This window comes from Alligator mississippiensis, chromosome 4 (assembly GCF_030867095.1).
Source record: "Alligator mississippiensis isolate rAllMis1 chromosome 4, rAllMis1, whole genome shotgun sequence".
NCBI lineage: Eukaryota > Metazoa > Chordata > Crocodylia > Alligatoridae > Alligator > Alligator mississippiensis.
The window spans coordinates 97,015,266-97,042,194 of NC_081827.1; the positions used below are offsets into that span (position 1 = coordinate 97,015,266).

Sequence of the window (26,929 nt, forward strand, 5' to 3'; positions counted from 1 at the left end):
GTTTTAAACTTTGGGTGGAGCAGGAATCAAAAGGGAAGTGCAGCTGCACTAGTGCAGCCCCCTGGATCTACCCCTGCTTCAAAGACTCACCCCTTAGGTCTGGTGGCCGTGGGGTACCAGCTGCAGGCGGCAGGAAAAGGGTGCGTCTTGTGTCTGTACATCTCAGATGAGGCGGTCAGTGAACAAGAAGGTGGAAGGGAGAGTTTTAGAGACCTGAAGCAGTAGCAAAGGTTTCACTTGTGACTAAGGCCACACTTGGAAAGATGGCATTGTGACAATAGGTTGAGGATGTTGGCTCCAAGGTGCACATGGATGAGAAGAGGGGATACAATGGATGGGGACCTTCTAGAACAACCTTTGTCTGTGCCAAGTGGTGGCAGCTTGAGGCTGCAGTCAACTTTATAGTCAGTGGAAGGTCACAGGAAACAAGCGTGCATGGAGTACATGGTACCTTTAGGAGATCATAACAGGTTCCCATGTCACCACAGTTCTGAAGAACAAGTGATACATAGGCAGAGAACTCTTCTTTTTAATTCCTCTTATCAAGAGGAAACAAGAGGCTCCAACAGGAGACTCCAGGGCAGAGTTAACAAGTTCCCTGCTAAAGGCAGAAGGGAGCCTCTTAACTTCCTTCCCACACTGGCTTGGGTAAGACAAGTCTCGTGCCAAGATCCCCTTCTCTCCTTGGTCACGCTGAGAGCTCTCTCTCCTGTCCCAATCTACTTTAGCCACTGCTGTACTACAAGCTGACAGTGCTCACCCAGAGCCACTCGGGAAGTACAGTAGTATCAAGCACCTTCATCAGCCAAAAAAGGCGCAAGCAGCTTGAGTGTGAAAGGGCAGCAGCACACCAATAAGAACCTGTCCCTTGACAGGGCTGCCCAATGTGGAGTCAGTGCTGTTGGCAAGATAAACGTGCACTGATAGATGTGAGTCTGTGCTACATGGCTCCTGCAAAGTCACTGCCAACAAATAGAGAGAGGGACATTCCAAAATTTTATTTTGTGGTTGCTTTCCAACAACAGAACAAACAGCTTTCAAAAGCAGGCTAGAAATCACTCCTGTTATAAGCCTTCTCCAAACCACTGCCTGGCAAGGAAGTTAGAAATGGTCTCTTATTCCATCTGTTCCTTATTTCTCAATTCTCTGCCTTCTCAGTATGTCCTGCCTCTTATATCAGTCTCTGACGTGCGAGAGAGAGACTGCCACTCCTCCCAGGCATCTGACATCAGTGTCATGAATAAAAAACAAAATGAACTGTGCAGGAAAGCCTACTTTCAGACCACCCCCCACACACCCCACCTTCAAATGCATCCAGAATCCCTTTTTAAAAACAAATTCAGAGACCCTCCGGTAGCTGAAGACCACTTTTTTTTAAAAAAGGAAAAAGGGAGCTGCCTTCTTAGCAAGACCACAGGATATCCCTTCAAGTCACTCATTCCCTCCTCCATGCACATAAACACAGAAAAGAATTGCAGGAAATCCCCACAGAGTCTCCAGGTTGACAACTTCTACTCTGGTAAAAACCTGAGCTCCCAGCATGGAGCAGTCTGGCAGGAATACCCCCAAGGTTGTGCCTACCAGTCAGTGGGTGCTGATTACTAACCAGACAGAGTTTACTGAAAAGACATATTTGGGGATTTGTTCCCATGTGATCTTCAAAGGTGAAAGACATTCCTTGCAAATATTGTAGTGCATATGATTCATAACAGCATCATCTACTATGAGCAGGGTCCCCTGCAGGGTCAAGAGTTCTGTCCCCAGAAGCATTAAGTAGCTGAGACAGTGCTGCACAAACAAACCAAAAAGGTAAAACCAGACAGAAGAGTCATCACTTAACTAGGCAGGTAACTCTAGGCTCACTCATTTATTCTTCACAGTCAAGACTAGGGGCAACCCATCCCTGTGGCTGGGAAGGCTGCAGCCAGTAGTAGGGTCCATCTCCTCTGCTTCCAGTTAAGGCAGAGCAGGGGTGCTGCTTGGCAGAGTCACCAGACATGCCTGCTGCCCTTTTCACCAGGTCTGGTAGTTAGTATTTTCTTAGGGTTTGTTGTCTTCCAAGTACAAGCATTCAGCTATCTCCGTGCCACTCCTGAGGGAAAGGCAAGCAAGCATCACCATGAGATAGCAGTGAAAGAGCTGAGGCAGACGTAAGAATTTAAGTGAATTGCTCACCCTTGGTGGGAGCCTCTGCCAGGGCAAACCTTACCACTCCTAGACTTGTGCTTATTCTGTCAGACATCCCTGTTGCATGCATCAACACAACCCGCACCAGAGTGTTTGCAATACAGGGAGAAAGGAACAAGTTGTTATCACAGTTTCATAGCAGGTAGGGTCGGAAGGGACCTGAACAAATCATCAAGTCCGACCCCCTGCCATAGGCAGGAAAGGATGCTGGGGTCAAACGACCCTGGCTAGGTGATTATCTAGCCTTTTGAAGACTCCCCAGGATAGAAGCAAGCACCACTTCCCTTGGAAGTTGGTTCCAGATCCTAGCCGCCCTGACTGTGAAGTAGTGCCTCCTGATATCTAACCTGAATCTACGCTCGGTCAACTTATGGCCGTTATTCCTCGTTACTCCTGGTAGTGCTCAGGGGAACAGGAACTCTCCCATAGCCTTCTGGTCCCCCTTGGCCGATTTGTAGATGGTCACCAGATCCCCTCTCAGCCTTCTCTTGTGGAGGCTGAACAGGTTCAGGTCCCATAGCCTCTGCTTGTAGGGCCTGCCTTGCTGCCCCCTGATCATACGAGTGGCCCTCCTCTGGACCCTCTCAATGCTCTCCAGATCCCTATTCTGAAGTGCAGCGCCCAGAACTGGACACAGTACTCCAACTGTGGGCTGACCAATGTCACATAGAGGGGGAGGATCACCTTGGACCTGCTCATGATGCATGACAAGGTGCGGTTAGCCTTGCTGACCGTGTCCCCACATTGGCAGCCTATGTTCATTTTGGAATCAATAATGACACCAAGATCCTTTTCTGCCTCTGTGCTGACCAGAAGGGAGTTCCCAAGCCTGTAGGTATGCTGCTGGTTCTTCCTCCCCAGGTGCAGTACCTTGCACTTGTCAGTATTGAATCCCATCCTGTTCTCATCCGCCCACCCCTATAACCTATCTAGATCTAGTTGCAGCCTCTCCCTCTCCTCCAGCGTGCCCACTTCTCCCCACATTTTAGTGTCATCCACAAATTTGAACAAGGTGCTTTTCACCCCCTCGTCCAAGTCACTGATGAAGATGTTGAACAGTACAGGCCTTAGGACCGAGCCCTGGGGGACCCCACTGCCCACATCCCTCCAGGTCGAAAAAGACCCATCCACCACACTCTCTGGTTGCAGCCCTCCATCCAATTAACAACCCATCGGACTGTGTAGGCATCCATGCCACAGTTGCCCAATTTGTTAATGAGAATGGGGTGAGAGAGTGTTGAAGGCCTTCCTGAAGTCCAGAAAGACTATGTCCACCGCAACACCTGTGTCCAAGGATTTTGTGACTTGGTCGTAGAAGGCCACCAGGTTGGTCTGACAGGACCTGCCTCAAATGAACCCATGTTGGTTGCCCCTAACCATGATCTCCCCTGCTGGTCCCTTGCAGATGTGCTCCTGGATAATGTTCTCAAAGAGCTTCCCCAGGACCGAGGTAAGACTAATGGGCCTGTAGTTTCTTGGGTCTTCCTTCCTCCCTTTTTTGAAAATGGGGACCACATTGGCCCTTTTCCAGCCCTCTGGCACCTTGTCACTCCCTTTGTCCTATAATTTAGCTAACTGCAGTTGTCCAGGCCACCACGCCAAAGTCACCTGCCAAAGATGCACAACCTACAAAAGGATACATCATGTCTGGATTCTTTAGAGAAGTCCTGGTCCTTGGTGGGAGGGTCTCTAGTAAGGTCTGAATGGTCTCTGCCTGGGCTGGCTCTCTCTGATCGCGCCTGCTCTGGACCTGAGTAACCAAGTGAAAAGGACTTCTAGAACAAGAGGTAATGGATGGGCTTCTTCCTTTGCCTCTTCATTTTCTTGCTCTCCCCACCCCCATCTGTGGGAATGAAGCACTCACACTCCACCCCACAAGCACAAAGGGTGGGAATCAAGAAGCAGGGCAGGCTCAAAGCAATTGAATAATACAACCTGGGCAGACAAGTTGAATCATTTTGCCTTCCCACTCCACAGCATCTTCCTCACTGCACCAGACACAAAGAGCCAAGCCGACTGACTGTAGGATCCTCCCATCTTCACCTCTACCTCACCCAACTCAAAGAACTTCTAGATCTTTTTAACAAATCCAGATGTGACCATGTGTGGAATTTCGTCCTTATGAACTCGCCCACTAAGGCTGCCTATACACATGCTCAGAGGATGGGTATTTTAATTAGAGTGGTTCTCAGACAGCCACTCTAATTGAAACACTTCACTGTCACATGTATTAAGCCCCCATGCATTTAAAAATGGCTGCAGGACACTTTATCTACGCCTCAATTCAACAAGGTTTAGAAACAGTGCCCTGCAGCCATTTTAAAATGCACAGAGGCTTAATATGTGTGATGCTTTGGCAACACTGGAGCATTCTAATTAGAACACCAACAAGTGCATATGTAGGCAGCTCGTGTGCCCATTTCCCTTTTCCTCCCAGACCTTACCAGCACTCTTACCTGAAGAAGAAAGAGGCGAAGAGCTTGGGATGTGGTTTCAGGAAGCTCTAATAAATTGGCTTTTGTTGCCTCTTGGAGGATCTGGCTAATTTCACTTTGAGAAATAATAGTGTTGTTCTGATACCTCGCAAACTTGAAGAAAAATGGGAAGTAAACAAAAATCAACCCAGGAATCCAGTGGTGACTCTTTCCCAGCTAAGACTTTCTCTACACAAAAATGTGCTTGGTTAACTAAGGACCTGATGTTTATGTCAATCTAATTAAGTGGTGCAAAGAGCAATTGAGACATGCTTACTGTGGTTTAAGCCAGGCTTATTTTGATTTAACTCAGGTCAATTTAGAATCCAAGTGATACTAAACTGAAAATGCTAGTTTTAATACTGAAATAAGAGCAAGTTAACAGGGTTTCACACTTGTTCAATTAAACAGGTTTGAAAAATGAATTATGTTGTAGTGGTGCAGCCTTCTTATGTAGATAACACCTGATTCAGAATAGGGTAGAGACTTGTCGACTGTTACCCACCAAAGGCTTCTTTCAACAATATCTTAACAAATATTTGACCCAGTGCTTCCACAATGCAGTAATGCACAAGTAATCAAATAATCCCTGTACCACTTCCCCTACAATAGTCCTGACATGTGAAGGGAATGCAACAAACAGTGAAAGAACACACATCTAACACAGTCAACATTTTCACAGGGGCCTCTTTTCCACATTTCAAGTACATCTGTTTGTTATTTAGTTATGAGACAGAAATATAGTTAAAGACTGAGAACAATGGCCACATCTGGGCTTGTGTTTGGGGAGTATCTGTATAATACAGCACCCCATCACTTACACAGATGCACTGTACTGATACACAGACAAAATGGAGAACAGTCTATACTTTCCCTGCTCACCAGAGTCAAAAGTCTGAGAATTTCTGGACAAAGGAAGGACTTCTCACCACCACTGAGTAATGTGAACAGTAGAAATCGATTCCAGGGCTGTGAAATAACGTGAAGAGCTGGAAGAGAGAAGAGAAACCACTAGCAGTGACTTTAAAAACTGCCTCATGGCAAGTTGATCGTAAGTACAGGCACTAGTTTATACAAACCAGGAACCCCTTCATTATGCCTATAAGGCCCATACTGTAAGACACTAATGTGGCTTTTTTTTTTAATATCTGTTTCATCATGCAAGAGCTTGATCATCAGGCCAAAGGCTTACTCAACCAGAGAATAATGGGTTCTGGTCACATATAAGGTCTTACCTAACTCAGACTCTATAGGGAAGTATTTGGCAAAAAAACTAAAGTACCAGAAGAGCCATCCCTTGAATACACTGAACTCAGAATCCTTCTGTCCATCTTTGGTGCTTGTATGGGTGGTAGATAAATGTACTTCATGGGGCATTTTTCAATACAAGTAATGGGCAATCCTTCACCCAGAATTCAAAGAAAACCTAGGTCTGGTATCAGAGAGGTTTCCTGATAGTGAGATGCATTAGACTGAAGACTTACACTTTAAGTAGAGGAAGCCTCATCATTTGAACTATTTAAGCCCAAACTGAACAAGTGCTAGAGCCTGTACTGTAGGAAACAATCTGGGTTGGAGAGAGTGAGATAAAGATTACCACACTTTGGGAACATAGACCACATCTGAATACAGTTTACTTTGTGGGCACCTTCCCTGCAAATAGAAGTTGTATCACTGCCCTTTTGAAGCTCTTCGTAGAAGAGCAATGCTACAAAAGCATTCATGTATGGGTGAGCCATCTTTTAACAGGTGGAACTGAGGAGAGGCAAGCATAAGCATCATATAACCAGCCTGCTCTCCACACATCATCAGTGGTCCAGTGGTACACATTTGAAAAGCACGGAACACACACAACTTCTCATCTCTACCTTCTGTGATTTTGACCACATCCTTTCTCCAAACACAAGTAACTGGATGCCAAGTACAGAAAAGCTGTTGCATTTGCCTACATGGTCAACACACTATCAGGATCACATTCACTACTCTGTAAAGTGATTAGGAGGGAACTGAAGTAGGAATGGTGCTATATAAAACATGGCTGCTATATAAAACATGAGTCACTCTGCACAGCAACCAAGTGAGTTCTTATTTCTAAACATTATGATACATCATCTGATAACCTTCACCACAGTTCAGTGAAAGCAAAGACTTATGATCACTGAAGGGAATTCTGCATTGCAGTGAGAATTTGGGCAGGCAGAGCAAAGGGTTTGGCTGTTGCTGAAATGCTGACGCAGCATTTGCTCAGTTTAATCCTGAAGCAATGGAACCTCCCACCAACCCCCTCTTGTCATCCTGTTCCTACAGGGCTTTTTGCAGAGATGCCCATGGGCTAGTGACTGCCATTCGCCTGTAGTATTACATTTTCATTCACCAACTTTCTCTCTCCCAACAATACTCCTTTTGTTAAAGTTTCCTTCAACCTCTAGCACTCACTCTCCCTGTTTGTTACTGATTAGCATGGGTCAGGGAGCAGGGAACCTTTTTTCTGCTTCAAGACTAGAACCAATGCCCAACTTTGTCACAGGAGGCTAAAATTGAAAGGAAACACTTATTTTGCTGGCTCAATTGCAAGAAGCCTTCTGCCTGCACTGCAAGGTGGCCTTTTGAGTTGAAGTTCTATGGTTGCTACTTGGTCTCTGGGAGTTTCAGCTCTACATTCTGTTGTTCTGTGTCTTGCAGGTACCCCTAATCTGGAAGCAAATTGCAACTGGCCCCTTAAAATGTGGAGGGCTCCATAACCCATTCATAGCTCGCCCCCAACTCAATCAACTGGTCACTCTGGGCTAAATGTCTGGAATAAATAACCTGGGTGTGAAAGGCCCTGTACTCCATTCCAGAATCCCAAGAGGCCCACCCCTTTGGGCCATAACAGATTTTGGAGTGAGAAAGATTTCTTTAGTCTTTCCAAAAATGACCCAGGGATCTGTGGCCAGAGAAAGGATTTAATCCTGCAGGAAGCTGGGTGCTGTGGCTTCAGTCCAACAAAATGTTTAAGCATGCAATTAACTTATATACTTCAGCATGTCTGTTGATTTCTCTGGGGCTCCTGCTGGGCTTAATTTGAAGCATATGCTTAAGGGTATTGTTGGATCAGGGCCAGAATGCTTGGCCTATTGCAGGGCTGAGTCCCAACTGAGCAAGAGCTGGGCAGGCTTTACCAGTTTCCTGGTTCTTCACATGCAGGTACTCCATCAGGGCCTCCAGGCAGGCAACCACAGTTTGAGAAAGCAGCAGATCTTTCTGTAAACACAAAGGAATGAAAATGAGGGCAATGGCTGCTACAAGAGGGCAATGTGAAAAAGACAAGGATCCCATCTCTCAAGGGCATAGCTTAGGCAAATAACACTTTTCATCCCACTCCTGGCATGAAATGTGCAACCTATCTGCCACTGGTGGTATCATGGGGCCACACAGGAGGGAAGAGCTTGGTTCAAAGAGTACAAGACTCAGCAACTGTCTCCTAAGAAAATGAGTAGAAGGTGCACCCATTAGCTGTGGTAGGGAAGTAAAGTAAATCACCGAGTAAATCTCTACCAGCTAACCTCTGTGGTGATGTCTACACAGCAGTGTGCCATGCAGTGAGAGATACCCAGGCTAGCTTGAGCACCGGCAACAATCTAGGCACATAGCACAGAGTATTATGCAGGCTAATTTGAATGGCTCCTCATTACATTCAGAGGCACTCAACAGCATAGATATTCACTGTCTGTGTTAGCAGAGAAATACCCTACAATTCTGTAAGGAGTAGAGCAAGGGAGAAAGGCCCATAGGCTTTGTTATGTCCTTTCTAGTGCATTCTTTTAAACATATCTGAAAATGTACCTGGGCCAAAAGATTCTGCAGACTGATGACAAGCGAAAACACCTGCTGCATGGTCAGAGGATACAGGGAGGCATCGTCCTCTGATGGTAAGGACTCCAAGCTGCTCTGGCCCGTGGGTTGGAATATAAGCACTAGCAGGGATGAGGAGAAGTTCTGCCTAATGATGGCCCTCAGGAGCTGAAGGATACCAACTGGACAGGGGACTGCTCATTATTACTAAACAATATCTTCCCTCCTTCACTTACAACCCATGGACCAGCCCCAAATAACCCTTCATGAGTGGCCACATCACAGCTGGGGCACAGGAGGAAAGGAAAAGCTTGGTGGATTAATTTTCAGTGCTTACTGAAGTGAGACAGACCTTACTTAGAGGCTGCAGGCAGGAATGGTACCCCAACAGGCTTCCCAAGTGCCTCAGCCTTACCCTACAGCCTTACCTTGCAGCATGGCTTCTCTTGTTATTCCAGTTCTCAGTCAGATTCAACCTCTGCTGCCCTAATCCACGGTGGTTTCATAACATGAACCAATGCCCACCAGGGAGGGATGCCATCAGACTCATTTCACTTTGGTCTCCCCCTGAGCATGCACCCAGGTGCTCCAAGCTGGTCACATCCACACTCCTGAGGCTCATACCAGTACTGACATGCTCTTCTCCAATAGTACAGTCATAGAATCATAGAGCTGGAAGGAACCTCAGCAGGTCATGTGTAGTCAAGGCAGGACCACCTCTGTCTAAACCATCCAATAAAGTGTTTGTCTAGATAGGTCATTCTCATTTGTGTTCTCCCTGCCTTCACAGGGCTTCCACCCCCCTCCCAATGTTCTCTCTACTTTTCACATAGTCTCTGCAGCTGACAAAGTGCTAGTTACAGCAAAAAAGCTGCAAGAGCAAGTCCTTCAACCAGCCTCTGCCTACCTAAGAGCAGTGCAGGCTTCTTCTTTCTGAAGATGACTACATTCAGGACCCTCTCTAAATTCAGAGAGATTGTCTGATGAACCTATAAAAAAAAAATGAAGTACTGGGAAGAGATACAATGCCTGGCTCTGGAGCTGAGTCAGCAGAGGATCAGCTCTGCTAGTCAGGCTGCTCCCTGAACAATCTTGGGAAATCTGAAACCTGAAGAAGATGAGGTGGTCTTGGGTAAGACTGGGGAAGGACAGCAAGGATGCATGGCCCAAGTCCTGCCCACTTGCCTGCACGCTGCCTGCTGTAGCTGCAAATAGTTGCTTCTGCTATACTCATCAGCTGCCAAACAGCTAACAACCAAGCTTAATGTTGGTAGATAAACTGCCCTCATTATTAGCACCCACCTGAAATGCATGTGGGCAGTTCACACTTCTCTGAAACATTCATAGAATCATAGAAAATTAGGGATGGAAGGGACCTCAGGAGGAAGGGACCTAGACCAACCCCCTGCTCAAAGCAAGACCATCCCCAACTAGATCATCCCAGCCAAGGCTTTGTCTAGCTGGGTCTTAAAAACCTCCAAGGATGGAGATCCCACCACCTCTCTGAGTAACCTGTTCCAGTGCTTTACTACCCTCCTAGTGAGAAAATTCTTCCTAATATCTAACCTAAAATTTCCTTGCTGCAACTTGAGACCATTGCTCCTTGTTCTGTCATCTGCCACCACTGAGAACAGTTTAGCTCCATCCTCTTTCAAACCCCCCTTCAGGTAATTGAAGGCTACTATTAAGTCCCCTCTCAGTCTCCACTTCTCTAAACGAAATAAGCCCAGTTCCCTCAGCCTCTCCTCATAAGCCATGTGTCCCAGCCCCCTCACCATTGTTTCCATTTAAATATCTGCAAACTCAGGGGGACTGGATGACATCAGTTCAGTCACAGTCAGAAACACCACAAGCTTTGGGCAGGATTCACCAGGAAGCTTTGGCAGCTTCAGCAATACTGTGTGAGCAGCCCTGGGGCAGTGACAACAACAGAGGCTCTGTCACTCCTTCCATATTTAAACAAGAGCTTCAATTGCTCAGAGTTTTATGAGACCAACAGAGGAATACTACTAATATGCTTCATGGCTCATCTGACTCCAAGTCATTTCTAAGAGAGTCTCTGCTGCCCATCCTACACCTTTGGTTGCTTTATCTATCTCTGAGTACCACATGAAGTCTGTGGTTTCTCACACTGTTGGTATCCATCTGGATGGGCCAGTGAAGTACTGTTTAATTTAAACACTAAATTTATAGGACATTAAAGGATCCCATACTAATGATCAGTACAGGATGGCAAAAAAAAAAAAACAACCTAACTCCCAAAAGACACAACACTTAGCCATTAGGACCAAGCGTTTCCCTGGACCCATACATCATTGCAACTGTGAACATTTTTGTCCTGTTGGGAAAAGCAGAATTCATGACAAACGCTCAATTTCTCTGTCTCAGGGCCTTAATTCCCCATTTGGTGTCTCATGCTACTAGGTTTGTGACTCCCAAGGCGCTAAATCTTTTGCAGGTTCCTGACATGATTAACAGCTTAGACACATACATCTTTCTGTGCATAAATATGGCTGGCAATATGGAAGAGTCCAGTGCCCAAGGGTTACAGGAAGCAAAACATCTATTAAGGGAGGTTTCCATACTTTACTGGGGGAAAAACCCTTTCCTAGCAATACAAACTAAGGCCCTGCTTCTGTAAAAAAAATTGCATCGGGGGTAGCTTGACTGACTGAGACTAGCTTCCTCATTTCCATGGGACTGGTGCCCAGAGTAAGTTCTAGCATCTGCTTAAGAATTTGCAGACCACAGCCTATACTCACACACCAAGATTTTAAATCAGGAAGGGTCGGGGGGCATCAGCAAGTGTTCACAGAGGTGAAGATCACCCTCTTGAATCGGTGTTAAATATTCTATGTATAGTCCCCTGAAATTTCAACAGAGGGCCCTATCCATCACAGCAGTTTGCAGAATGGGGCATTGGCTTCCTGAAAAAAAGCCTTTCAAATATAAATTGATGGAGAAGAGCTGGAGATATTGTTTATCACTGCCTTTTCTCCTGACCTCTCAAATGTTCCACTTTTTAGTTGGCCATGCTACAGGATTCCTGGCCCCTGCCAGGCTGGGAGAACAAAGCACCACATATAGCCAAAGCAGATCTGCCCTATCCACAGGGGCCAGCAGATTCCAAGCCAACATGAAATGTTCTCCTTGCAAACAGAGATTTTATTTTAAGATTAAAAATATTCCCCCAGAAGCTTGTATCCAAGTTGCACAGTGGGTTCTAACCTCGCTGTTGTAACTGTGCTGATGAGCTAGGAGGGAAGCAGTCAGCAGCCAAGCAGAGCAGAGAAGTGCCTCCTCTGAGAATGATAAAGCAGGTTCAGAGGGAGATGGCCATGTCCAGGTAACATCCAGCACTCTCTGGAGCAGCTCCAGTAAAGGAACACTGGAGAGCAGCACGGCCACCACTGTGCAGGAAAAAAGAGTCACGCCAGTTTCAGGAGTTTGCTGGGATGGTGCAGAGACAGCCAACAGGCATACAGCCCAAGGGATCAGAGCTGGCCATAGCACAGACCCACAGAACATGGCTCCTTAGAATGTTCCTCTTATCCAGTACCCCACCTGCTGCTGCAGAGGGATGACTGCTGGGCCAGCTAATAAAATAAACAGTATTAAAACAGTCTAGCTCAATGGCTGCCTATATTTGCTTCTCACTATTAAGTTTTTTAATTGTAATAAAGGTCTGAAAGTCCCAGTAAGGCACTATGGTCTCACTGTGCTAGGTGCTGAATAAGCAGGTGAAATACAGAGGACTTTCTGCCCCCCAGAGGTCAGTGCTTCAACCTACAGAAAACAGCAAGCTCCTTGTGTGCCCTTCTGTCATGCACCTAGGCTGCAACCCCTGCACTTCCCCACCCATCAAGCACCTAGCCAATATGCACTAGAATGGAAAATATCCTTCTTGACCTCTCCATCACTCTGAAATTCAAGTTCTGCTGGTCCTTATTACCCAAACCTGCTCAGCTACAGCTGGGCTGAGATCAACTCAGTGGAACTGCCCCAGCCTATAGCATTTGATGCAACCCTGTTCACCTCTCTGTTGGCTGCAGACCATTGTCTGGTGAAGGCTCCAATACAGGAAGTTCAAGGAGGGTTGCAGGAGCTCTGTATCATCCGGTCTGCACTTCCCACAGAGGTTGCTGACTACAAGACACAGTAATACAGGAGATGATTGAGCATTCCCAAAGACAATACCAGGCACAATACCAAGACCAGAAAGATGTTAACTAATTGGAGAAAAGTGCAACTGAAAGACTGAAAGGGCTGAAGGAACTGAGGAAAACTTTAAAAAACAAAAAGAAGGGGTGAATTTGGCTACTATTCATAAAGTTCCAGAAGCTTAGCTCATTCAAGGTGACAACCCACTGCTCCTAGGGAAATCTAGTCTAAACTAGACAGTGCAGCAAGGGATGACAAATGCCAAACAAAGGAAGGTGAGGGGTCCCAGTAGCGACAGGCTACAAAATAAGTGGTTTGTTGCAGACATATCTTACTGGTTCCTAACATCAAATCTATAAGGATGGTGTTCAGAACAAAAATCTGGGAGGAAGGCAAGGACTGAGGAGCTGCCATGGCAGATCAGCTCTGTGATCCACCTAGGATGTGGTTGTTTCAGAAAATAGCCAGCACCAGATGCTTCAGAGGAAGGTGAAAAACCTGTTCATCTATTAATTGTTAGGATTACCATTAAAACCCTGAGGATCCAGGACTGTTATGTTAGGCACTGTACCTGCCCATAACAAAGAGACAGTCCTTACCATGAATACCTTATCATCTAAATAAAAACAGATGCCTCTTCCTAACTCTGCTCTCTTAGGTTACTGGCCACCTGCGGAGCAGACCTACAGAAAGCAGTTGCAGCCACAAAGCCTGGACTTTTTAACATGGGACAGAACAGTGCTGCAGACTACTGTGGAGAATGTTCCTGCACCATCCGGGCACTGGGATAAGAGACCATGGACCAAATGAGTTAGTCTCTTCTACCTCTGACACCCACAATCTCTGAACAGCTCACACAAACCCACTGGCTGCCCCCACAAGCAGACATGCATGCGATTCCCCACATCAGAGGTGATCTTGTAACCCAAAACTGTTTCTCTGTCACTGATCGTGAGGGACCACCTGACTTCACTTTCCTACATAACATCAATATGCAGCGGGAAATGATGCTGAAAACCCTGTCTGATAGGCTCTGGGGTAGTTTTTAGCTGTTTGGTTCTTGCATTCTAGTCTGGCTTAAACTGGCACATCTTCCTGTCATGTTAGTTACCAGCCCCATTCCCTTATTCCTGGTGACTGCCAGAGGTGGGGAGAATCATCTGCTGCTATGTGGACAAAACAGTTGAAGTCTCTTCCCAGGGTAGGGGACTTGTCACCTGCTCAGCCTCTGAGCAGTAAGAAGAAGGCAGTGTCTTACTCTGCACCTCCACCACTGAGAAGCAACAAACAAAAGGAAGGTTACAGCCAACCCCAGGCAGCAAAAAAGACTTTGGCTACCATGTGAAGTTGGAGCAGGGGTGCATTAAGGACAGCCTGATTCTCACATACAGAAAGACTCTTATACTCTGGCCGCATAGAAGAACCCTGAAGGGATTGCACACATATTTTACTCCCACTACCAGAGCAGTGCAGCGGAGCCCTGAGTTCCAACAAAAACCAGGTCGTCAGTCTAAGCATAGAAACAGATCCCAGCAGGAAAAGGATTCAGAGACTCACCATGGTGGAGCAGCTTGAAGTCTGTGCTGTCCAGCTCTCTCTCAGCCTCATTCCTCAGCTGCACTAGAAAGATGAGGCTCAGTAACAACGGCAGGTTCCTGTTGGCTAAGAAAGGAAAGGGATGGCTGGTCAACATGCTCCAACATACTGCTGTCCCAGAAGCATGTTCTGCTCACCTTGGAGCTCACTTGGCAGAGGGGATGGGGTGGGGATGGTACAAGCTGATGTCCAAAATATCCTCCAATCATTGTGTCCTCCCTCCTTCACTCTGGTCAAGGCTGATCCTGACATCCTCTAAAGGCTGGTTACAGGTTCTTTTGAGTCCCATCAACACCTGCTCTAGGAGTAGCAGGAGAAAAGCCAGAGGGTTGCTTTTTGGGGAAACACTCCAACCCTGGAAACCTGGATCTGCTCCACTCATGGAGCTTACATTTTATATCAGGGGTGGCCAACCTGCATCCCACAAGTGTCACAGGCAGCCTCCTTGTGTGGCACACAGTAAACCAGGAAGGGGAGAGGTAGAACCATGGTGGATAGGACTGGGAGCAGAAAGCAGAGCAGCAGATCAGACAGGGAAAGGGAATTGGAGTGGCACTCGGCGGAGGTACAGGGCTAATTTGTGACATGCTACCAAAAAGGTTGAGCCCCCCCACGCCCTCTCTTACATCCTTAATGGGCTAGCAAGAGACATTCTCACCTGCAGTTTTTCAATCTTATAGAACCTTCATAGAAGCTAAAAATCCACCACTCTCTCCACCATGATTCTTTCTGTACTTTCTTTATGTAGCCAAACACCTACCCCTATTAGGCACTTGAGTTCTCATCCCCCCATGGCCCACCATCTCCCAATCTGCAACATATTTATCCTCCCCCCACCCCTGGCAAGCAGAGGAGCAAACTAGCAACTCCATGTTGCAGCAAGGAAATGGAGGGAAAGTCTACACTGTGGTAAAAGCTGCAACTGCAACTGGTGTAGGACAGCCCTGAATTTGTTTCAGATGGGCTCAGGTAGTAATCCCAGCAGAATGGCAACAGCACAGAGCTGAATGGGAGCTAGCTGCTTGAGTACATACCCAGGGGCATGGGTGGATTTTGCAGCCCACACTGAGCTCTGTGCTGTTATAGTAAAAATAGGTTAGACTCCATGATTTTGAAATAATGCTTGAGCAGCAACTATATAATAGAAGTGTCTTATGACCATCTTATGACCCTTGTGCAAGATCATAAGGTCTAACAACTTAGCTGTGGTCTGCTGTTCTTACTGCTTGCCTTGCATCTTGAAGTTATCCCTGCCCAATGCCCTAAGGTTACGCTAAGATAAGAGGTTACTAAAGTTTACTAACTTTGCCGCAGTTCCCCTTTTCCTCTGCGCATGCGACAAAAGATTTCGCTGCAGTTCTGCTTTTTGAGTGCGCATGCACTAACCCTGATAAGTCACACTAGCCAATAACAAGTTAAGTGCAGCCTACAAGATAAGACGTAACAATTAGGAAATGGTAATGCTGCCAATAAACATCTAATACGTTAAAACTCTATGTTCAATGTAAGCTATAAAAATGTAATTCCGGGCCGGACTAGTGGTCGACCAGATTTGAGCTCAGCTCCTGGGTCGAACTGTTTGCAAACAATAAATCTGAGATGGACCCAGCCTATGTGTGTGTGTGTGACTCTCTCCTGGGGTGGATTGGACAAGCCTTCAGGAGAACGAAACTAGCCGTTTGGGCAACACTGTCACAGCTGCTGGCTTGGGTAACAGTACCCAAACCAGCTGGTTTAATGCTAGCTCAGGTCTGCCTACACATGCTACACTCATGTCTTTGACAGCAGTACAAATATACTTTAAAACATAGGCAGACTGGCTGAAGATAATCTGCCCTCCTTATTGGCACCAGCAATTGTACTGAAGTGCATGGACTCTTCCTACACAGAGAACTGAACCAGCAGAGAGGAATGACTTCCAGTCACTATCTGAGGATTGGTCTACACAGAGATATTTACCAGCACGACTCCCTGCCTATACACTCTAATGAGAGTGTTTTTTCCTGCTTTAGCTTCTGTGCTTTGAAAAAGGTACATGTTAAATTAGAAAAACTGTCCTATTCCAGAATAAGAGTATCCACACAAGTATAGTTCTGCTAGCAAGTATCCCTGCGTAGACAAGCGTTAAAACTGGATTACAAACTGTGGCAAAAAAATCAAAGACCTCTTAGCACGGATTTAATCTCTACACTCTGATGCTGTCTGTTATGGGGCTGGAATTACACAGGGAATGCACCTTGTAAAGTTGCAGAGCTGCTCTCCACCAGCAGCTGTTGCAGAATCTGGAGAAACTGGCTTCGGAGAAGGTCACAGACCAAGACATTCTCGTTTCTTTTCAAGAAGACCTTCAGTGTCATCAGCACCTTGTGGGCCACTTCCATGGTGCTTGAGCAGACGAGATCCTGGCAGGAAAGAATAGCCATTACCTTCCTGCCCTGACTAAGCAAAAGTGGCAACTGATCATCACCATTACACTACATTGGTTCTTGGGGAATTAGGATAACAAAGTGGCCATCTATGTTTAACATGTCCTGACCACACAGAATACAAGGCATGAGGGAGATGCACTCTGCCCTTTGTGAGAGAAATACCTTCATTAGCAGATTCTGACCCACTAGAAATATCTGAGTCCCACCTAGTGTGCCTGAAGTGTTGGGTGTCCAAGTGGCTTGATTTTCAAAAGTGCTGCTGAGGACCTGGCAATTCCCACTGACTTCCTTAGGGGCTGCTACTTCATATATTAAGGCCATGTGCAGTCAAACCCTCGGAGGTGAGCACCAATGAAGTAACCAGGGGTATATAGTGCCACAGCAAACAGCTGAGTGTGACAGCTGAAGTGCTCCACATGAGTGCCACAGCTTTAATCGCAAAGGATGCTGCTTCTCCTGTTAGCAGAGCAGGAACATTGATTAGCTTGAACTCACTGGAGAAGCAGCACCCTTTGAAGTAAAAGTCACAGCAATCCACTGCACAGCTCCTCCTTAATTTAGCACCCTGCTGCAAATTAAGTGGATTGTGAGCCACCCAGAGACAAATGATTTGGGTTCATATCTGTATTTAAGCCCTTAAATAAGGGGCTTACAAACCTACCATTGGATGCACTTTTTAAAATGTTTGGCTTAGAAGCCCAGCATGTATAGGAACAACATAACATAAACACTGGGTAATAATTGAACCCCAAAATTAGAAATGGGGGGAAAATTATTCATTTAGTCCCTCAGCATCTTTTTGTAGGAACAATTTGTCCTGGAGTCTCCTGGTTAAACCAGGCTTGACTAGCATTGACCACCATTCAGCAAAACCCTTACTCATGTGCCCTGCTGGGAGCATGCACTTCTGGGCTTTGCTGAATGAGGATGAATTTAGGTATATGCTTAATGTTTAGTTCATGCTGAAGTGCCTTGTGTAACTGGGACTGATAAAGCCTGAGGTATAAAATACTGAAAATATAATAACAGCCAGGAAGAGGACACTACTCAGAGCTGAAATAATGTGTTCAATCTTAGTGACTCCAGCTCAGAAAAGGTACAGCAGAAAAAGAGGGGATTCAGAAACAGGCAACAAAAATGCTTTAACAGCTAGAGCCACTTTAATCTGAAAAGAGATTAAAAATACTGGGAATGTTTAGTTTAGAGAGATGAATATGAGAAAACATAATGGAGGTATAAAAAAGACCAGGGGTACAGACAAGGTAAACTGAGCTCTCCTCCATTTACTCTCTTTCACAATGCAAGGATAGGAGGGAGCCATTCAGTGGAACAAAGGCAACACATTTAAAGCAGCCGATAGGAAACCCTCAGACCTCAAGGTAAATCAAGGCAATGATGGGAAGATAACATAAAACATTATCTGGAAGGGACAGGCAAAGATGCAACAAAGTAGAAGGAGACTGCACAAGGTAGGGAGAGATGGAAGGCAGCAGTGAAGGCCATTATAGGCCCTCAAGGCCTGTGAAACCAGAGAAAGAGAGCCCTTCTTTATACAATTGCCTTGTGCCATAAAGTATAATTGAGCATAGTAGACTTCAATATGAGTATTTATATGAGTTATGAGAACATCCACAGCTAAATGAGCTAGGGTAAAGTACCTGCAAAGTGTATAAACCTTGGAAGGTACAAGGGTATAAGCTGTCTGCTAACTCCTTTGAATTACCTGATATTGGTCAGCATACAACATGGACAAGTGAGCTGATCTGATAGATCAATTCCTGTGTTCATTACCTCTGACCAACCCTATGATCCAGTGCTAATATTTAGTCCTGAATTCAATTTACAGTATCCTTTATTTATGCAGTACAGGAGAACAATCTAAAATTGACCAATTCCAACTTCATGTGTGTGTTAACATGTTTCTTTTTGCTCAGGAACTCAAGGTCCACAGTGAAGCCACTCACCATCTGTTCTGTTTAGCCCAGAGTTTTAATAAGAGCAACCAAGCAAATAAATCATCCTGGGAAAAACATTAATTTCATCTCCCTATAACATGCAGAGGCCTTTCTATTTTACTAGTGGCTTTACCTTCCTCCCAGGCTGGGGTTATTTATCTCTAAAGTTTGGTTTATAGCTGATGGAATATTTATTCCAAGATATTGGACTATCTTATTAGCCCATTTAAATTCAGACTGATTATGCTGTTCCCTTGCTGAGAGGTGAATTGTCACTGTCTGTGATTTATTACAGTTTACTTTAAAGCCTGGAATTGAGTTAAATTAATTTATTTCTGAAACAGCATGTGGCAAAAAACAAATGGGAAAGTGGGAACATAATGCCATTTGTAGAACATGCAATAGTTTTTCTGTTTCATCATCCAGAACTGGCTTCGTCTTTATATAGCGATGATATATAAATTAGTTGTACTTTGTTGGGTGAGGGATGCCAAAATTGTCTATCCAATTATTTTTGGCAATAAGTCATTCTAGGACATCCTTACTTTTAATTCAGACTGATCTGTCAGCTAACCAATCACTTTTAATGATGGTCTGGAAATGATTTGCCTGAATATGACTTTGTATTCTGGAACACAGTCCAAAGTGGTGAAGGCTTCCTCTGAGGAATAGACTTTGTCTCTATAGGCCCTCTCAGAAACTGGTGAGAATTAATGTTGCACTGTCTGTTGGATGAGACAAAACATGGTCACCCTCTTAAACCATGTGTACACTGTCTGCTAAGGCCAAATCTGCATCCCTCTTCCATTTTGGGAGGTTATTTATTCAAGAGTATGGCTACTATTTTATCTGAAAGCTCAACAGTTACAGTAGGAAATTAGGCTTCTCTTCTGAATAATATGTAGCATTCTTCTAGAATCAAGGGGCTGAAAGAGACCTAAGGGTCACCCAATCCAACCCCCTGCACAACTGCAGAATGTGCCATACCTGCATCATCCCAGACAAATGCTTACCCATTCTCCTCTTAAAAACTTGCAATGTAGGATATTCCATACCTTCTCCAAGCAAATTGTTCCACTGTCCTACTGATCTTTCTGATAGGAAGGATTTTTTCTGAAAATTAATTTAAATCTGTTTTGCTGCAGTTTAAATCCATTCCAGCAAAACCATTAAAATCTATTATTAGGTATAAAAAGAAATAACTTAGCTTAGGTGCTATGCTTCTTTTCTTATAGACTCTAAGCCACCATGTTTTCTGGTACAAATATTATAATATTTATTATTTGAAAGGGTAACTTATCTTGGCCTTATCAAAAGCCTTCCTGTATAGCCATGGAGACCTGGACCCTTTCATGATTATAGTAGGTACTAAGTTTGATGGAGATCTGCTGACTGACACTAGCTGAAACCCTGACTTATTACTCCAAGGGCTGAGAAGACTTTTGAACAGTGAAAGATCAATCCCAAAGGTTTTTGCTGTTGTCTTTTAAGAGCAACACAGGCATGGGAGGATCTAGGATTTTGAAAATTGGGTGCAGATGGTATGGCACATCATCACATATAACAATGTATTTTTCTCCAGTTCAAGAGAAACTAGACGCTTTACTAATATGCTAAAGAGACAGCGCTATATTATTTAGTTTAAGATCAAAGCAAAAACAAATACTACCAGTTACACAGTTCCCTTGATGATGGGCTTCACTGTCTATCCAGGTTCCAGAGGCAACCAAGAATCTTAGCTGGGTTGCCCAGGTATAGCCAATGGCTACTTCCATGTCAAATTTGCACAGGTGGTACAGGACTGAATATAGCAGGGGCGGGCAATTATTTTGAGTGGAGGGCTGCTTACTGAGTTTTGGCAAGCCATTGGGGGCTGCATGGCAGGCAGCCCAGGGCAGATTAATATTAATTTTCTAAATTTTTTTAGGGGCCCTGCGGGCTGGATAGAAGGGCCTGGCATGCCGCATTTTGCCCATCCCTGGAATACAGTATATACAAAGGAAAATTTTCTGCATAGATTCCGAATTCAGAGAACTGTTTATCTATTAACTGAATTGCTTTCCCAAATCAGGCCATTAGTGGCAGGCTGTCCTTGTAGAAGTCACATACCAGTAAAATTAGTAAAATGCTGGAGTTGCCTTTCAGGATATGAAGTAAACTGTTAAAGCCATTTGGGCAATCAGGCAAGCCAGAGGAGAGTTCAGAGGCAGCATCTTCAATCTCCATTTGACTGCAGTCTTCCCAGGAAAACCAGAGTTGAAGAATATGGTGACCAAACCTGCCCACAAGCTCGGAATAACGCAGGAAGAATTTAAGCAGGAGAGGATGGTGAACATAGATTGAGCCCACATCTGATATATTCTCCACGATCCTCTTGATGGCACACAGAGGACTCTAATCAGCAGGGAGAGACAGAGAGAGGAAAATAATCCCTAGACTCTGAGGAAGCAGAAGCGAAAGGCCATTTATAGGCAGGGGCACTTTAATTAGCAGGGCTCTGAGAGCCGCACTAATTAAAGCTCCCAGAGTATCACATGTATGTCTCCCTGTGCTAAAAAATGGCAGCAGGGATGCATTAACTGAAGTTTGTCAAACCAGCTTTAAAGTGCCCCTGCCACCATTTTTCAGTGCGGGGACATTGATACACATGATGCTGGAGTCTGCTGAAGCACAGTAATTACCATGCTCCAGCAGACCCGATTAATCAAGTCTGCTCCTACGTGCTGTAATTACAGTGTGTTGGAGCAGCCTCCCTGCACATGTATAGGAGCCCAAAGTGACAGGACTCTTGTGTGGGAGAAAGGCAGTCAAGTTTCCTGTTTAAACAACTTGTCAATATCATCTAAACACAGTCTTTATGGAGTCCTACTGAATCACCAGGGCTAAGGGCCACTTTGTAACTTCTAGTCAGTGCTCTAAAACTGTGGAGCAGAAGATAAACTCTACAGGAGCATAAGAAATCCTGATGACAAGGTTGTCAGTGCATTCAGGAGGTTGAAGTTAAGGAACTTCTAGAAGCCTTCACACGTGCTCATCCATGCCACAAACACCTTCCCACGTATGTACAACTTTATTCACTCAAACCTGTATCCCACAGTGCTCTCTACACTTAAGTAATCTGAGAACTCCCCACCTCTTCCTATCATCAAATACAGTTGCTTTCAAAGAGGATAAAGCCATGGGGAAAGAATTCTGCTTTTACCAAGTCTAAGGCTTCGCCTTTGTCTTGACATATAGCCAGAAGGTAAAGAACAGCTCTGAACACATATGGAGGGGGACAGTCTCCCTGATCCTGCACTGACAGAAGGAAACTCCTTACGGCTGAGAATAATTCTGCTTCTGGAACAAATCTGTAAACAAAGAGATGGGAGACAAGAATCCATAAAGCCAGCCCAGCCTCATCTGGGGGCTGCCTTGTTCAGACCCTTCCTTGGCTCACCTGTCTTCCATGGTATAGGCAAAGTACAAGAGAAGCAGGAAGCAATACTGGTGGCTGCGAAGGGCTTCATCTAAACAAAATGGCTCTGCGGTTTCTGACAGGAGGATGAGGCCTTCAGGCACACTGTAGTTTAACTGAGGCAGACTCCTCTGCAGGAGCTCAGACATCTCTTGCTCTAGAAAAGAAGCTACGTTAAGAATGGCAGGAAGAACTGAGGAATACCAGAACAAAAGCAAAGACATCTGCGCTGAGAGAAACAAAGGAGAATCAAGCCAAGAGAATTAAATCAGGGAGATGCCTGACTGAGACATCCAAAATCCACTCTTTGGCCCCAGAGCAGGCACAATACCAACAACAGTGCAGCATATTTTTCTGATTAAGCCAGCAGATATGCTTCAACCCTGACTGGCCAGGGTACCCCTAAGACTGAGAAGGGAGTTCAGCTGTTGTGACCTAGTCTTATCCTTGGCACTCTGGTGAGGCCATGAGCAGAAATGGGACCAAATGCTAACCACATGTGGGTCTTTTCTACTGCAGAAACTCATGCCCCACCCTCAGCAGGAGTAACAGACTACTTACAGCCCATCTGCCCTGGGAGAGGTACCAGCATAACTATGAAAACAATATAAGCTAGCCAGAAAAAAGCATTTTTACTCCACAGTAGAAGTGTCCTCATGGAGACTTACACCAGTATACTTCTACTAGTCTAGTTGTGCCAATAGACTTCCCCATATGGACATGCCCCAGCCAATATATTTGCAGAGATATATTTTTAAATGGCTCAAGGCTTGGTTTGAAGAACATCTAAGTATGTTTGGAAAAGCCCCATTTCCAGAATGCCCTCTTGGTGGATCAGCTAAGAAAGATGAACATCATTTGAACAGGGACACAGAGGATCCAACCACAGCAAACCTGATGACATTATTATAAAATAATTGGAACTACCCAATTAACTAAACTTGCCCTCCTGGGAAGACTTCTTCATCTTCTCTGCAGTTGAATGAAGACTCAGGCACACATTGTAGAGGAAGCAAGAACAGGCCTGATTCAAAGCAGGGTTGCTTGAAAGAAGGACAGAAAATACAACAAGGAAGGATATCTTGGTCAGTTATATTCTCACCTGCCTTATGGCATCATACATTTATATGCCAGAAGACTGGACCTAAGGGCAAAGACTTAGTGCATGTAACAAGAGCAGGGGCATGTTCAAGAGCTAATGCTGCAAAGCAGCAAAAAATTATCTGAAAGGTTAGGACTGACTCTCCAAATCAACTCCCTCCCTCCCTCCCTTGGCTGGGAAACCCCTAAAAAACAGGGCTTCCCTACCACTTTCATAGCATGGACTGTCACATTATAATGCAATGGCTCATGAATCACCTGCTCTGCTATTGCCCATCACAGGGTACCTCCTCTCCCATTCACACTCGCAAACACTGTCTTAGTCACACACCAAAAACGACAGGCCTGGACAAGCCACCTGCACTGAGCTACTACTTGGAGAAAAGTAGCTACAACTGGATACAATGTAAGCTAATACCACGTGGTTAGTCAGCCCTCTGCAAATAATTGTAAGTGCACCATAAGCCAGAGGCCATAACATGGGAACTGCTGCTGGACCCAATCAAGCTCTGTGTGGTCTGTTAAGAGTTCTTGCCTCTCCCTTCCCTACTGATCACCTCACCCACAATATCAGGAGCATGCAGTGTTCCTGGAAAGCCAGAGCTCAGTAGGGCAGAACTCACTGTAGCTTCTCCTTTCTATGGCCTCCAGTGTTGTTCCTCGATCATAGCAGCACCATTCTGACTGTACACATCTTGTGTCTTGCATCAAGTTTTCATGGTGCTTTGTAATTCAGCTTTACCATAAATGCTCAGCTGCTTGTCTCCGCCCACCTGACTTTTCCTTTCTAATTACTGTTCAGGTCTTGCAACAAATGAAAAAGAATGATGGTTCCAGGACTAAGGCATCCCCTTCTAATTCAGGTGCAAAAATAAGGTAAGATGTTTCCTATGCTTTCTCCTGGAAAAGTCTTAGTTTAGTTGCCTACCTCTGTCCAGAGCAGAATTTGGCCTTCAGCTCCAGTGTCAGTCGGATGAAAGAGGAGGACACTAGGAGGAAGGCAGTGGTGAAGGACACTAAAAATACAATGGGAGCACAGAACATCTAAGGCAGGGGGTCCCATGACCAGCCCTGGCCTCTCAGCACAGCAGCTGGCAAAGGCGGCAAGTCGCCCCAAACAGAAGGCATCTTGCAAGCCTTGCTCTCTCAGAGGATCCACAGGCAAATCATCTTTGCAGATTTTGGAGGGGGGCAGTATCTGATTCACTGGCTCTACAGGTCCTGGTGGGAAGGGAGAAGTAAGCTCCACCACGTGTATAAAGTCAAAGGAGGAGAATTAAGTACCCTTGCATCCCTAACCCAGGAGGGCATAAAGAAGACACACTCAGAGGCACTCTACATAGGAACTACTGCACCAAGAGAGAGCTTTTTGGTACATCTAACATGAGCTCCTGTCTACAATGGCCAATCCTGGGTGCTTCCAAGGAAGCAGTGCTGTTTTCATGATACACCTTGCTAAAGTAAGATCCCTTCCATCACACAACAGATTTTGTTTGGATTCCTAGTTTTTATCTTAGAGAATGTAAGCACCACAGACACTATGCTTACTTCAGCAAATGCCTACCCTGTCCTCCCACCCCATGTGAAATCTTGCTAAACTACTTCAGTAATATCCATCAGCAACAAGTTCCACAGAATAAACAGGTTGTTTATTATGCAAAAGCAGCACAGTGACAATGATGTCATTGCCTGGCATACCCAGCTTTCTTGAGAACTTCTCACACATGTTTGGCACCACGGTGAACAGGGTGTTAAGGGTTGAGATGAAAACCTCCATCAGAGTTGGGCTGACAGTCTGTTCAGAATACTTCTGTGGGAAAAAGACATTCTCAACAAGCAAGCACCATATCCCCTTGTGACAAGAAACATACAAACATTCCCAAAAGGAAACAGTGATTTTTTGCAGTGGTTCCCAGGTGTGCCAAGCCAGACAAATATGCTTGACTAGCAACCCCTGTCCCAAGACTGCTGACAGAAAGTGCTCTGTCTCAAACAGCAGCCTATGCTAGGTCCTTCACAGACTTAATACCTTCCTCCCCTGTGAGCAGTGTAATGAATTATGCAAGATTGTGTACTGGGATTCACAACCTTTCACCTGAGCAGGCTGCAGCTTGCGGCCTAGCCTTTGCTTTGGGCTGCAAGTTTCTGCCCCTCCCCACACTCCAAGCAGCCAGCTGCCAGATATCCAACCACTCTGCAGCAAGGATAAGCTCAGATGCTGTAAAGCAGCAGGCTCTGCAGTGGATGCAGAGAGGGTGGGTGGCACAGGGCAGCTCCGTGACACCAATCTCCCATGCCAAATTGGACCTTGGGCCATAGGTTGCCAAACTCATGCTGTACACTAATTGTAGGATGTTTCTTCCTGATCCCAGCTGGTAATCAGTTAATGGTCCAAGGCACAAGGATTTATACTGCAGTATAAAACACTTAAGCAGGTAAGGCAAACAGCAATCTAAATTTCCCAAATCCCACTGATTTCAATAGTTAAGGCACTACCCTCTTCTAAAATACCACAATGTTGCAACCTACAGAGTAAGGTGAGTGTAAGGCACCTAAAACCCTAGCCCCTACTGCCTTGTGAGTACTCCTTGGTTGGAGAAGGACTAAGGGACATCACCCTAACAGAAATGCACCCTTGCTGGTGTTAGGCAGTCATCAGCAGGACTTATCTGTTGCTCTCTGGCAGAAGCTACAGCCTTCAAGGCACTGATCCTCTGAACTCAGTCTGGCCTTTGAATTCTGTTTCAATGGTCTAAATGGGGGATGGTAGGTTTTGGGCAGCCTCCACTACTCCATACACTTGCCTAGGTATACACATCAAAGGTCTTGGTATGATGGCTGCAGGACTCTGTACAAGCAGATTCATCAGATACCTGACTAGACCTCTTGCACCATGATCCACAATGGTTGCCTACTAAACCAATTTAAAAGTACCTGCTAATTTGTGTAGGAAGAGCCAGCTCGCAGTTTTCCACACTTCATTAATGATCATTACAATGGTGCCCAGAACTCCCTAGCTTCTGTTCAGCTGCTGACTCTTCATGCAGACTGGTTATGTCTTTTCTCAGAGCATCTTCTCCTAACAGAAGCTGTAAAATTGTCAGGATCTGGGGCTTAGTCCATGGCCACATAAGACTGAATGCTGCCCATCTTGTCTGATCTCAAACACTAAAAGTTCCTGGGCCTAGCTAGGACTCAGATGGGGGCCTCGCTAGTATTCCTGGGGGCTGGAAGCAAAACAGCAGCTGCCAGCTGCTACAAGGCTTCTACCAGCAGACAGCAGCTGGCATGGGGAAGCCACCCCAGCACATACACACCTTCACAGCTCCACTACAGCAGCTGGCAGCTGTACCAGCAGGGTGTGCAGTGCATCCTGGGTGGATGGCAGCTGTTAAAGAGCCACTGCAGCTAGCAAAAAGCACAGACCTACCTACACGTGCTTTATGTTGGTTGCCTGGCGGTGGTGGAAGCCTTGTATCACTCACGGGGCTGACGCTGCTCTGACACTAAAACGGACAGGTCCTGTCCATTCTGTAGGGTAGACCTGACCCTAATCAGCTGCATGACTGACTAGCACAGCACTGACAGTGGTTGAGATGGGCCAAGGATTAACAGCCCATTCCACGTCAGGCAATTTACTGCCACACGAACCTGCTATATGCAGCATGGACTGTATTTTTAATTTTTATTCTAGACAGAATCACTCTAAGTGTTATCCCAGTTCAGCTACTGAGA

General features: G+C 45.5%; 1 protein-coding gene across 1 annotated transcript in view; it reads right to left on the bottom strand.

Moving 5' to 3' along the window:
- Positions 1–983: 983 nt before the first annotated feature.
- MEI1 (meiotic double-stranded break formation protein 1) overlaps positions 984–26,929 on the bottom strand; it is a 48,931-nt gene continuing 22,985 nt past the window's right edge. Inside the window, exons 15-30 of the mRNA XM_059726188.1 lie at positions 24,893–25,004; positions 24,123–24,183; positions 23,035–23,136; positions 22,076–22,357; positions 21,839–21,986; positions 20,746–21,030; positions 16,489–16,654; positions 14,214–14,318; positions 12,531–12,641; positions 11,724–11,905; positions 9,355–9,484; positions 8,487–8,692; positions 7,823–7,904; positions 5,544–5,650; positions 4,644–4,775; positions 984–3,937 (exon numbers count right to left, since the gene is read on the bottom strand). Coding sequence (XP_059582171.1) covers positions 3,755–3,937; positions 4,644–4,775; positions 5,544–5,650; positions 7,823–7,904; positions 8,487–8,692; positions 9,355–9,484; positions 11,724–11,905; positions 12,531–12,641; positions 14,214–14,318; positions 16,489–16,654; positions 20,746–21,030; positions 21,839–21,986; positions 22,076–22,357; positions 23,035–23,136; positions 24,123–24,183; positions 24,893–25,004 — 2,394 coding nt within the window. The 3' untranslated portion in view covers positions 984–3,754. The remainder of the gene's footprint in view (positions 3,938–4,643; positions 4,776–5,543; positions 5,651–7,822; positions 7,905–8,486; positions 8,693–9,354; positions 9,485–11,723; positions 11,906–12,530; positions 12,642–14,213; positions 14,319–16,488; positions 16,655–20,745; positions 21,031–21,838; positions 21,987–22,075; positions 22,358–23,034; positions 23,137–24,122; positions 24,184–24,892; positions 25,005–26,929) is intronic.